A 13,028-nucleotide genomic window follows, 5' to 3' on the forward strand; every position below is an offset into this window, starting at 1 on the left:
GGATATTTCTTTAATCTGATTAGGTGAAGACCACACTACAAGACAGAAGGTCGTCGCCCAACAAATGTTTAAAATTTACATTTCTTGCGTCTTGATTGTGGTTATGATCCCGAAATTCAGTTACCAGACAAACTTACACATTTAGCAAAATCACAAGGCAACAGACAATATGGATGAGGAGTTTGCTACTATTTTTCAGCACAAAACGAGTTGAAAAATATTTGTTGTTGGTACAAAAAATAAATGAATAAAACTAACTAAATAAAAGTAAATGGCCCCGGGTTGACATTGTGGAAGCCAAAGCTTCCAACAGAAAATGTCAACATGAAAAAAAAAAAAAACTGACAAATTACTATGATAAAAGTCAAGCCCATTTTTTTGTCTTAAGCCTTCAGGCCTATAAAGGCTTACCTTAAGCACACATTGACATTCAGTAACTGAGTCGTGATGGGAATTATACTGTACCCACTCCCTTTTAAATCTCTATTCTATAGTCTTGCATCTAGAGCAGAAAAAGACAGATGGAGAGGGAGAGACAAGAAGCGGCTGTAAAAGTAAAGACGTTTAACATGGGAAGAGATAAGAGCCGTGCTGCAATTTCTCGGCGTGTCGCGGCAGAGACGCAACCTCTTAATCACCCGAGCTATCAGATCATCCCAGCTGCTAACAGCGCTAAGAGCCCCGACGCTAGAGGACCAGAGACACGCTGTTGCAGCCAACATGCAAACTAATGCCAACGAGATAGAGATAGAGGGTGATGTGGGGGTCTTTTGCTGTTAATTGAGTCTGCAGGCAGACAGGACGCTAATCATTCTAGAAAACCTATTCTAGAGGCAATTCTTCAACTCCTGCTTCTACAAATTATTGCCCTTCATTGGAGCACTTCATCTCCTGCCTCCTTAAGAATTACAGCTGCTGTTTTGTAAATATCCAGTTCAGTTAAAGGGATAGTTCACCCAAAAATGAAACATTGCCCATTTATTCGCCCTTATGTCATTCCAAACCTGCTGTTCTTTCTTCTGTAACACACAAAAGTAGATAATTGGCATAGTTAACTCTTATAGTTAGCATTAAATGGAAATCTGTTTTGTAAATGTTTGTTATTGATTTTACTGTGAGCGATTCATCCATGCATTCTTTTCATTTTTAATCAAAATATCATAATTGGATCTTCTGATGAAACAACTTCTCTTTGGCAATGTATATACCAGACTTCACCAATCATTTCTTTTGCATAAAACAGTCCCTTTCTTCCAATCAACCGCAAGCTCACATTCAGATCTGCCTCAGAACCAAGTTCCCACCCTAAACTTTTCTTTTTTTTTAATAATCCGTTTCACTCTGATGTACGTTACAATATGGAAGAAAAGATCTGTTGCTACATACCACAACTATAACAATAATGCCACAGAGCAACGATATCACTGGAATGACTTTCAGAGCGATTTTTCTCCTGCTGATGAATGACAAAAACATTGTTAGCCAATCAGAATCCATCCTGCTTTAAGAGCTTGGGCATTTAAAGCAGCAGATAACATAACTACAGCTGCAGCTCACGCTTATTATAAACAGAACGTTATCATGCATTGGTGGATGCAAATATAGGCCTAGTTAATGTTATAGTTATCTTTATAATTATTGTTTTTGGTGTGAATGGGCCTTTATGGAATTCAATCTCTGTCTGTTCCTCAACGTTATCACATGGTTTCTATAGTAATATGAGCCACTTTTAGGACATTTTTGAAGTTTGACAGCCCTCATTCATTTTATGGAAACATTTAGCTAAATATCTTCTTTTGACTTCCACAGAAGAAAAATACATACATACACAAACATAACGGCAGGAAAACACTGACAGACTTGTCGTTTTTGGTAAACTATTCATATCTAAGACATGTCATCAGTGTTTACAGTAAGTCCCAATTTTATCTGCGCTGGAATCAGGCCATAACACTGAGGAACCCAAGAGGCACCAGACAACAGATCCAGTCTTCTGATAGCAGGATTCTTCTGAGAGCCTCCAAGAACAACATAACATCCTGCTGGGAGAGGGAGATTATTTTTTTATTTGTTATATTTTCCTAAGCATATGCAGTTCATTGGTCAATTTAATAAATAATTGTGAATAGCAATTTCGTTCAAATACCTGTTCAGATTGTGCTGTGGTTTAATTAATGAGAGCAGCGTGTGACCTGTGTGTTCAGGAACACTTCAGAGAAATGTACCGTCTGTTTAGGCCACCGCTGGGAACTGAACTCAGTTTCAGAGCTGATATTTGGGCTGTGACGCACACACTCACACACACATACATCTGATTTGTAATTAATTGTTGACAGGACTGAAAATCTCACCTCTCCATGGTACTAAAATTGCATAAGAAGGCACATGTTAACACACGTTTTGTTTTGTTAACATGGTGGAGATTTTCCATTGACTTTTACTGTATTTATATGCTAACATTATCTATGACTTAACCCTACCCTACACTAATATATCATACAATGCACTTCAAGGCCAGGGGGGTTTCAAACGGGATTCAATGGAATCCAAAGTTCTGAGAATAGAATATATAGCTAAATAAACAAACACATAATCAGTGAGAATGTACTAAACCTAATTTGACAATATTACCATTTTATTCTGGCTATAACATGAGTAGAAATTTTGTTATACTGACAAATAAAGAACAATAAAAAGAAACAGTGTACTTGATAGAAACTAAATATTTTCCATTTGACACATTTTATGTAAATATTAGCGACTCTGGCATTGGACGACACGTATAGACAACTTCCGCTTCAATGTGGTTCCGCTCACAAGTCACTTTTTATCAACAACGTGATTGTGAGTTCTGAAAATTTCAGGAAGTCAGTTCGGTTGTAAAATACGGGCGTGACTCTAGTTTACATTATAAGCGAACTGTGTGTGAACACAGCAGAATTTAGAGCTGGCAATGTATTCTGTGCTATTGTGTGAATATAGGCTAAATATATATTTTTTTAAAATACACCTATATCTTGAATTTTGTTAGCTTTTTGGTGGCATTTTTGTGAGGTGAAAATCAGCATCTACTCCAGTATCACTCGAATTTACAGATTTCAGAGGAATTACTTAAACAACTACCAATAGGAAATAAAAATCAAAAGTGAGATCTCTTTAACATCTCAAAGATTTCTCCTAGACAGAAATGAGTTTACTTTAAGATCGAATGGAGGTTTTTGCTTGAGTCTCCTGCTTCTCAAACTTGTCTCCTGAGACAAAAAAATATAACAATCTCACAATGGTCTCCTTTAAAGCTTTAAAAGAGATCTCAACAACATCACACACTGTGCTCAGATATTTATCCTTAGCTAGAGACTCTGGTGGTCTCACATTTGTCTGCTTTAAAGTTTTAGAAGAGAACTCATCATCATCACACACTGTGCTCAGATTTTTCTCTTTAGCTAGAGACACTGGATTTCTCACATTTGTCTTATTCAAAGCTTTAGAAAAGATCTCAACAACATCACACACTGTGCTCAGATTTTTGGGGTTACTCCAGGGTTACTTTTTTCTGTAAATCAGTTTCCTATAAACATTATCTTATACAAAGTAACATTATCCATATTTCTGCATGATTTCTCTTAAACTCTGAATGTATATGTTTTTCCCTTTATTTAGAGCCTTTCAAGTACTTGACTTGGTGTACACTTTGTAAAGTTGTTGAGATATTTTATAAAGCTTTAAAGGAGACAAATGTGACCCCCAGAGTCTTTAGCTTAAGAGAAACCTGAGCACAAAGTGTGATGTTATTGAGATCTCTTCAAAACTTTTGAGGATACAAATGTGAGAGATTCAGTGTCTCTAGCTAAGGAAAAAAATCTGAGCACAGTGTGTGATGTTGCTGAGGTCCCTTCTAAAACTTTAAAGGAGACAAATGCGAGAGTGTTGGAGTTTTTGTCTCAGGAGACAAGTGTGAGAAGCAGGAGACTCAAGCAAAAATCTCCCTCTTAACCTCCTTTCTGTCAATAAGAAATATTTGAGATGTTAAAGAGATCTCACTTTTGATTTTTCTTTCCTCTGGGAAGTCTCCATTTGATGTTAAAGTAACCACATGTATGTCTAGCAGAAACATTTGGGATGTTAAAGAGATCTCTTTTTATTTTATTTTTTCTTCCCTCTGGTTAGCTTCTATGTCATTTATCAACACCATTTCAATCAAACACAATACATGCATTGTCATATATTTGAAGTTGTTTTGTGTAGACAGTGCTTTATTGCACAATGATTTAACAGAGGATATCATTACCTATATTTACATGCATGCAAAAATGGGCTGTACAAGACAAAACTTTTTAATGCTAAAAAAACCCCAAAAAAACTGGCACACTAGTAGGCCCGGCTCCACAATCAAATCACTGAGGATGCGTCTTAAATTAGTGAGGGTGCTGTCTCTCTCTCTCTCTCGCTATATATATATATGTATAAGCCGCACATTGCTATGGCGCAAAGAGCACTCCCTTATCTTAGTTAATCGCGACCTCACAAAGTTACATTATAAACAATGAAGTTCTCAATGCTGCACAATGAATCTCTTATTTACATCGCGTCTACACTTCGTTGTAATGAGATGATTTGTGCTGAACACAACACCTAAACAAAAACTGTGGGTTCTAACTTAAACGCCTCTGACTGTCTGTTGTGTTCAAGAAATCAACAGATATGTCTGTGATTGGCTACATTGCTTAACGCTGCACAAACACATTGAATAGAAACCGATCTCCAGAGCGCAAACCATAACACACCGGAGAGTTTGCCAAATTTGCAATGAAATGCTATTATTACAGCTTTAACTGAGGGTGCTATTTGTTTGAGCACTCTAGCAGCCCCAGTTGAACCGGACCTACACTATTACATTTGTTAAAAAGAAAGTATTGATCTTACTAAACATCTTGCACTTATATAAGTCTTGGGAAATGTGCATATATACAATGCTGCCTGGGCATTGAAGATAAATATAAACTAGTAAACCTTGATATTCTGAAATGTTTATTACTATTTAAAAAAACGAGATTACAGCAAGACAATAAAGAGATCTCCCATGTTTATCACAGTCCATTCTCTATTTAAATTACATAGTTTTAGTATTTATTTACAATATTGGTAAATGTTTAAATTTTCTCCTAAAATAAAATTGAAGACATCTTAAGACAAAGCTGATTATCTCATTGAGACATATAAGAGAATCACCCCTTAGTATCCTGAGCATAGAGTAACCTCTGTCAGAGCTAGGGTTGGGTACCATTGGCACCGTACCTATGTAACCGGTATGTAGCCTACTAGAACCGAATCAGAACGCAGATTTCGGTGCCACTTAAATGCCTGAGCGACCTGGTTCTCTGAAATGGACGTTAGAAGCATGGGCGTCGCTAGGCCATTTTTAGCGGGGCTATAGCGATTAGCTCCATAAACTGTACACAAATTCGTGATCTCCTCAGAGTCAGTTCCCTTTAAATTTCATATGAAAACGGCGGCAGACTTCGTCTCCTCCCCGTCTTTCAGCGCGCAGACCGTGGCGAGCGGACTCAAACAGAAACAAAGGACACAAGGAGTGTGTTTATCGATAGAGTGTTATAATATCTGTATCTGTGCAGTTCTTTGTCATAAATACAGTTTACAAAAGGTCACGAGGGAGCAATCGGTTTCCCATCTACTGTAAGTTTTCGCTGCGTTCACCACTCATGACACCACAGCTGTTTCCTCCAGCGAAAATCTAGCCCTTAACACATATGAATGCATACTTTATAAAACGATCATGTTGCTATTTTCATTTAAAAATTTTATATTTAATATAAAAATATTACAGTGCATGTGGCATACCATACAGTCACAGAACTGATTAAAGACAGTGACAGACAGCACTCTGCCAATTCACTAATTTTAACTAAATATCAGAGTGATTGACAGATATACTGTACAGTAGAAACATTGTGTGTGGCTTTGTATTAAATACTGTTTTTTTTATTAAATAATGACACAGATCGTGAAATACATTTATTAGCCTTAGAGTAAGGGAAGCACAATTCGGGAAATGAGAGCATCCGAGGAGCATGTTATGTATATTTATTTTTAATATTTTTAATGTTCATTAATGTTATCCATCGTTTTTTTTGTGCCTATTTTTTTAAAGTATCGGTTCAGGCACCGGTACCGTTTTAAAAGTATGGATTTGGCACCGGTATCGTGTAAAACCCAATCGATTCGATACCTAACCCTAGTCAGAGCCATAGCCTTGTGGACAGCACATCCATGCGAAGGCACAACTGCACCTCAGACAGCATGAGTTTGAGTCCCAGCTAAAGGTACTTTCCTGCTCCTGTTCCCTTCTCACCTGTCCAATAGTTTCCTGTCTCTACTCCTACTGTCCTGACCATTAAAGGTGAAAAAACCCAATGTAATCAAGAAAAAAGAAAGAGCAACCTGTAAAACATTATTATAATGGGTTCTTGAAAGAGATTACAGCAAGACAATAAAGAGATCTCCTATGTTTCTCACAGTCCATTCTCATTTTGGACTCCTTTCTCTCAGATATTTCTCATGTCACAGTTGTGTCTACTTTTATTTCTCCTAAGGAATTTTAGGAGAAACATCCGAGACACTGTTGATACTAAAATGAGAAATTCATGAGAATCACAACTAAGTCTCCTGAGTTTAGAAAGAGCAAATTCTGAGAAATAAAATATTCCTATAATAGTCTTGACAGAGATTGCAGCAAGACAATAAAGAGATATTCTATGTTTCTTCCACCACATTCTCAGTTTTGACTCTTTTTTTCCCCTCAAATATTTCTCAAATCTCATTTGTGTTTACTTCTATTTCTCCAAAGGAATTTTAGGAGAAACATCTGAAATGATGTTGAGACTAAAATGAGAGATATATGAGAATCTCATCTAAGTCTCCTGAGCTTAGGAAGAGCAACCATAAGCAATACATTTTTCCTATGGGTAATAATGTCACGTTGTGTCCGTGCAATAATTGAAATAATAAGTAATTAAAATGTATATTATAGTTTCAGTTAAACATTAGGGGACCCCCCAGATTGACCCCCCAAACATTAGGGGACCCCCCCTACACACACACACAATTTCTCAACACACACCCAACCCACCCACACACACAACAGACAGAAACCCAGTTTGGCTGATCAAGTTTATTTGATCTGCTTACCAAAGAGACAATGCCCACAAACATAAAATAATAAACAACTCCTTCATGATTAACTAAAATGTATAATGACAGCAAGTGTCATTGTTACCATAATTATTCTTTCTCTTATCATCATCATCAATAATAATATTAGTATCATTATCTTCATATTAAGTGACATTTTCTTATCTGTTTTATATTTTAAAATGCAATAACATGAAATGATCTCTTAAAAAAACATAATGGACACATGGCTGTGGATAAGACACTAAGTGGAAAGGAGGGGAAGAGTGTAAATCTGCGTGGAAAGGCTGGTCCGTAAGGCTCCAGAGTCAAAACTCTTTCCGAAAAAGTGAGTCAATCGCCCTGATAGGCACCATTTTCCAATCCGCACACTTCACACACACACACAAACACACAAACACACACACACACACACACACACACACACACACATGATAAGCCTTACTATGAAAATAAAAACAGCATAAGTCACATTTAAAAGCACAGTATGGCAGTGGAAATTAATAGCTCATGGGTGTGAAGAGGAGTGTCAGTTGGCGTAGCGATGGCATGAGAGAAACGAGTTGAGTGAGGCTAAGAGTAAAGGATGTCATCATTGTGCACAAGGAGGTATAAGAGCATAGGAGGACGAGAGTAAACCGGGTTTATGATTCCTTTGTTATGATCTGTTTGGAGTCGCAAAGTCACTTCTTCCAGCTGTGTTCTTAAATTAACATATTCAGTTCCCTTCATTACCCGGAGATTAATTAGAAAGTACCTACAGTACAGTGCCTTCAGTTTCTGTTGCCTTGAGTTCATCCTCTTTGTTTTTTGTCTTCCACAACCCTGATTGCCATTTCAGGGAGACTCAAAGTCCAAGCACCAGAGTTAGGAATGTGTCCCAAAACCCTGTGAAGAACCCCTAGTCAACACCCACACACAGACACACGTAACCGAACACATTCATACACACTCACAACACACACAAAGTGCATTCCCATCCGGGTGGTCCAGGGTTTCCTCATTTAATTAACAAGAGTATTTGCACTGTCTTTGTTTCAATCTACGGCTTCTTAAGAAGTTTGTCCGCTTCTGGGTATGTGGGATACTTCACTGTCTCAATCTTCTCTTTGACTTTATAAGAGGGGTAGAGGCCGGTACGGCCTGTTTTGCGGTTGATTCCCTTGGAGTTTCCATCCCAATGGTTGCCCGCAACTCCAATCAAATCTCCAGGCTCAAGTGGGATGTCGTCGCTGTTGCGTGGTTGGTGAGGGTAGATAGCGATCTGGTTGTGGGCGTTCTGCCCACCGAAGTAGTAGATGTCATCGAGGGAGTAGAAGAAGGAGGACGCGTCTGGGTGGAGAGTCTGCATGATCTCGTAGGCCACTCGACACACCTGCGCACAATGGAAATGAAAACAAAGACGCACGGTCACAAGCTGCTTTCAAGCAGAATCTTCTGAGCAGAGTGGAGTTGAGAGAATATGCAGGTGAATACTCAGGTGCACCTGACAAAGATGAATGGACTTTACAATGGTTAAGCGCTACTCATGAAAAGCTGAAGTGAAGATTAAGGACTATCAGAACAAAGTACCCACAGACTGCTCATGAACAGTCTAAAGCATATGGCATATAAAATGTCAAGACTTCAGATTTCAAAATGGGAAGCTTGGATCTGACTGGCTGGCCTTTCTGGGAGTTTTTAATCACTCTATTGAGAAACAGTCTTGTTTTCAATGTTTCAGGCTGCTATAATGATGGATTCAGAGGAGTCACTGGACAAAAAGTTGCCTTTCTAAAGCTGGACATGCTGTACGGTTTTTATGATTCTTTACAATTGTTGAATGGTAAAGTCTTCAACAGGGGAAGTGAACCTTGTTCCTGGAGCGCTACCTTCCTGCAGAGTTCAGCTCCAACCCTAATAAAACTCCAGAACTTGGTAATCAAAGTGTTCAGGGTTACTTGAAAATAAAAGGCAGGGTAGAGCAGGGTTTGAACTGAAGTCTGCAGAAACGTAGTCCCTCCAGGAGCAGAGTTGGCTACCCCTGCTCCACAATATAACTTGAGTGAGATCTTGGTTAAAAGTCTTGGTACACTGTGACATCCACGTCTTTTATGTCAAAGTGTACTATATATTGTAGCAAAGACTTTGGTCCCAATCGTCCTGTTGAAAAATTGTAGGAGCAATCCCACTGCTCGACTGCGATTTAGAAGATTGATCATAAAGGCAGTTAGTCTTCTGGCAATGAATATGTCACACTAAACAATCAAATATTGGTGCTCTGTAATATACAAATAGTATTTAATATAATTCATTTTGGCGGCCAAAATCGACAGCCAAAAATTGCACAGTGTGAAGTGGGCGATTCCTGGCCAGAATAAATGGGCCAGACTTTCTGCCGATAGTAAAAAGTTTGGATCTGCAAGACTACTGATTGCCAGACATCATGTCTAAAATCACAAATCACAAAGTCTGCACTGTACCAGAGAGTACTTGTAAAGAATATGAGTGTATCTAATAAAAAACCTGAAGTTTAACATAAAGTGGACTGTAGAAGAAAGAAATGACCAAAAACCCTAAAGCAAATCCCTAAAAGAATGTTTTAAAAAGAGTAACAAGAAGAAATTGAGAGTTATGGAACGGTTAAGTCTTAATCCCATAGAAATGCTGTGGGAGGTTTGGGCACTTCATGCAAAAAAAAAAAAAGGGACAAAAAGTCAGTGTGGGAGACGAACAGAACAAAAACTTCTACAAAAGTGGGTCAACCTGTACCTGTGAAGAGAAGGTGCACACTAAGAAGTTGGTCCTGGAGAGGAAGTGGATATCCAGGATGACTCCTCTCAGAGAGTTTTCAGTGTAGCGGTTGTGTAGCCCAGCCGACCATGAAATAGAATTATCACTTATAAATTCATAATCAGGGTACCTGTACACAAACACACAAAAAAAGTGGGTTAAAAGGCGCTCCCTGAAGGCACTCCTCTTGCCGTGTTCCAAACCCTAGTCTGCTGCCTACCTACAGTATACAGCATTTTTAGACATCATTTCAGGCATGTTCATGACGTCAAGGCTTTTCCAAACAGAGGACAGCAAGTCTTATGAAACACCTCATTTTATCAAAATTCTAATGCAGCATCCTTTGCCGATAAAGGGATCCCAGAATGCACTACATGCTTAAATTGTAGACTAATAGACTTGGAAATGAACAAATTAATTAAAAATGGGTTCATTTAATTAAAGATGAACAATGTCACCATGGGCGTAAATTTCATCTAACAGTTGGGGGGGGACAATAAATATAAAATTTCTCAAGAGCAGTTTTTGAAAGTGATACAAATAATACAGCCAAAATTGTACTTGTAAGGATATGTGTACATAGAGAAAAGCCTTAAATTGACTGTGAGCCTTAGGGAATGTTCACACCAAGAACAATAATTATAAAGGTAACTGTAAGGACAACTATATTAGCATTCACATCAAACACACGCTAATGTTCTGTTTATTATAAACGCACACTGCAATTATGTCATCTGCCATTTTGAATGCTCGAGCTCTTTAAAGTTGGGTGTATTCTGATTGGCTGTCAATGTTTTTATTGTTTGTTAGCTGGAAAAAATGTTCTGAAAGTGATTCCAATGATATTGTTCCTCTGAGTCATCATTGTTATAGCTGTGGTGTGGACTATTCTCAGAAATAAAACAAATATTAAAACTTTATCGTTATAGTTATCATCCTTGGTGTGAACTGGAAAGTTGTCGCCTTATAAACGGTTTAATTTCAGTCACAAGATGTTCCATGTTGGTTATGATGCCAACTTAGGGTATTAACGATTCTAAGATAACTTCTTATTATTTCTGTCTAATATTTTCCATTTAATTACCAAAAGGTCCTTAACAGAAGATAAATTCAATTGCCAAGCAACACAGCATGAGATATTAAGACTTGTTTTCATAGACTATATAAACTGTACTCACTTAGACTTGGCCTCCTGCAGTAGAGAGGGGTCATCCGTGGCGAGGTAAACCCGTTTCTTGTCCACATGCATGCGCTGGGCCAGACTCTTGTAGTGGTCCTCAACATGCACCATGTACTCTTCTATGGGGTGGAATGCCGCCTTACAGTGAACTTTGTAGCATCTGAGTGGTTTTAATGGCCTGGTGTGATGCTGTGATGTGTAATGTCTCACCCTATAATGGGGTGCTTGAAGCCCAGCTTGCTGGTGGCCTCTTGCATTTCCTTCAACAGCCAAGCCTGAGGGCGGATCAGGTACGCAATACCTGGGTCAGCCTGGTTGTGTGCGTCCGTGTGAGAAAGGGATTCAAGGTCGACAAAGAACAGGAAAAAAATACAGACCAGCAGAATAAAATTTCTTTCCATTTTTTTAAACAGATGTTTAAAGGTTTTGTGCTTTGGGGTGCAGAGTTTCTGAAAATGCCAACCATTATGTGTCTATGTGTGAGTGTAAGGATGGGCGGCTGAATAAAGAGACAACAGAAAGTAAGAATGGTGTGTGTGAGAGAGATAGAGACAGAAAGATGGCTGTGAGTGGTTGCGCTCCCAGCAGAGAGCAAAGTGGGTGTAAGTGGAGATTGATTGTTGGAGCTTGTGGTGGTTTGTGTGAAAGGGTCTCTCTCCTCCTTTTCTCCCCCTCCCTCCTGCTCTCACACATAAATACAGTCAAAACCGATCAGTGCCTGTGTTTCCTAAGCTTGAGGTTTTCATCATAGCTTTAAACAGACGTTGGCTAATTTCCATAAAATTCTATTGTACATTCTATTGTACTTCTGAACATTTTTATCCCCTATAAATAAATAAATTAATAATTAATTCATAAATAAATAATATAAAACAATGTAAAATATAAATTATTAATTTAAAAAAATTATATATATATATATATATATAGGTCTGCAAGGTCTTCAGGGATAGCCAGGGGCAAGTACGGGGGACGAGGGTGCAGGCTGTCCACGATGGGCAACTCAATGACTTGAACATCCCGATCGTTTGCTTCACCTACAGACAATGCACAAGACAATGAGCGGAATGCACTGGAAAAATTAAATATTGCAGTATGGACTGAAAATTGGCCAAACATGCTTTTCCAATAGGGGACTAATTTACAATTATCAAGTCAATAAAGCTTGACGGAGGAGCTGCTCACACGGAATAGAGAGCAGGGGCTGAAAACATGAGAGATAAAAAAGACCCTTAGGCCAGAAACATACTACATGTAGGTATGAAAACAGATACAAATGCTTGGTGAATACAATAAAAGCAGGCGGCAATCTGTACATACTTTACATTACATTAACGCCTTTGGCAGGCACTTGTATCCAAAGTGACTTGCAGTGTATTCAAGGTGTACATTTTGCCAGTGCTTATACGCCATATTCTTCAAGTATGTTCTCGCATTAGTGTGGCGGCAGCAAACCTCAAGGGAGGGGAGGTGATTGAGTTTCCTTCAAATGTCTGTACCATAACACTGGATGTGTTATACAAAATCCATATTGTTCAACCACTAGCATGAAGTAATGGAAAAAAACCTTTATCAGGGAAAAATGTCTTCAAAGAACCTGTGCGTGCCAGGTTTAAATGATGCCTTATGCAGCATTAAATGTTAAAAAGTATTTTTCACACAAAGAAGTGTTGGAGAAACTCCCCAGCCGTTCTTATATAACCTTGCTGCTAGGCTCTTTGCATGGGGATGAGGTTTTTCCAGCCCAGCACCCCTCATTGCACTGATAAACAAAATAACTCTCTCTCTCTCTCATCCTCATTAGAGCAGCAAGAGAATCTAAATTACATCTTGTCCTTGCATCCTGATGAATAAATTGAAGGTGGGG

At 38.5% G+C, this 13,028-nt stretch overlaps 1 protein-coding gene across 1 annotated transcript in view; it reads right to left on the reverse strand.

Annotated features, from left to right (window-relative positions):
* Positions 1-7,174: 7,174 nt before the first annotated feature.
* The window catches only part of LOC107733188 (alpha-(1,6)-fucosyltransferase-like), a 30,928-nt gene continuing 25,074 nt past the window's right edge, over positions 7,175-13,028 (reverse strand). The window contains exons 6-10 of the mRNA XM_016544735.1: positions 12,086-12,198; positions 11,372-11,484; positions 11,160-11,339; positions 9,961-10,111; positions 7,175-8,584 (exon numbers count right to left, since the gene is read on the reverse strand). Coding sequence (XP_016400221.1) covers positions 8,252-8,584; positions 9,961-10,111; positions 11,160-11,339; positions 11,372-11,484; positions 12,086-12,198 — 890 coding nt within the window. The 3' untranslated portion in view covers positions 7,175-8,251. The remainder of the gene's footprint in view (positions 8,585-9,960; positions 10,112-11,159; positions 11,340-11,371; positions 11,485-12,085; positions 12,199-13,028) is intronic.

The sequence above is a fragment of the Sinocyclocheilus rhinocerous genome, unplaced genomic scaffold (genome assembly GCF_001515625.1).
Source record: "Sinocyclocheilus rhinocerous isolate Xijiao unplaced genomic scaffold, SAMN03320098_v1.1 scaffold8, whole genome shotgun sequence".
NCBI lineage: Eukaryota > Metazoa > Chordata > Actinopteri > Cypriniformes > Cyprinidae > Sinocyclocheilus > Sinocyclocheilus rhinocerous.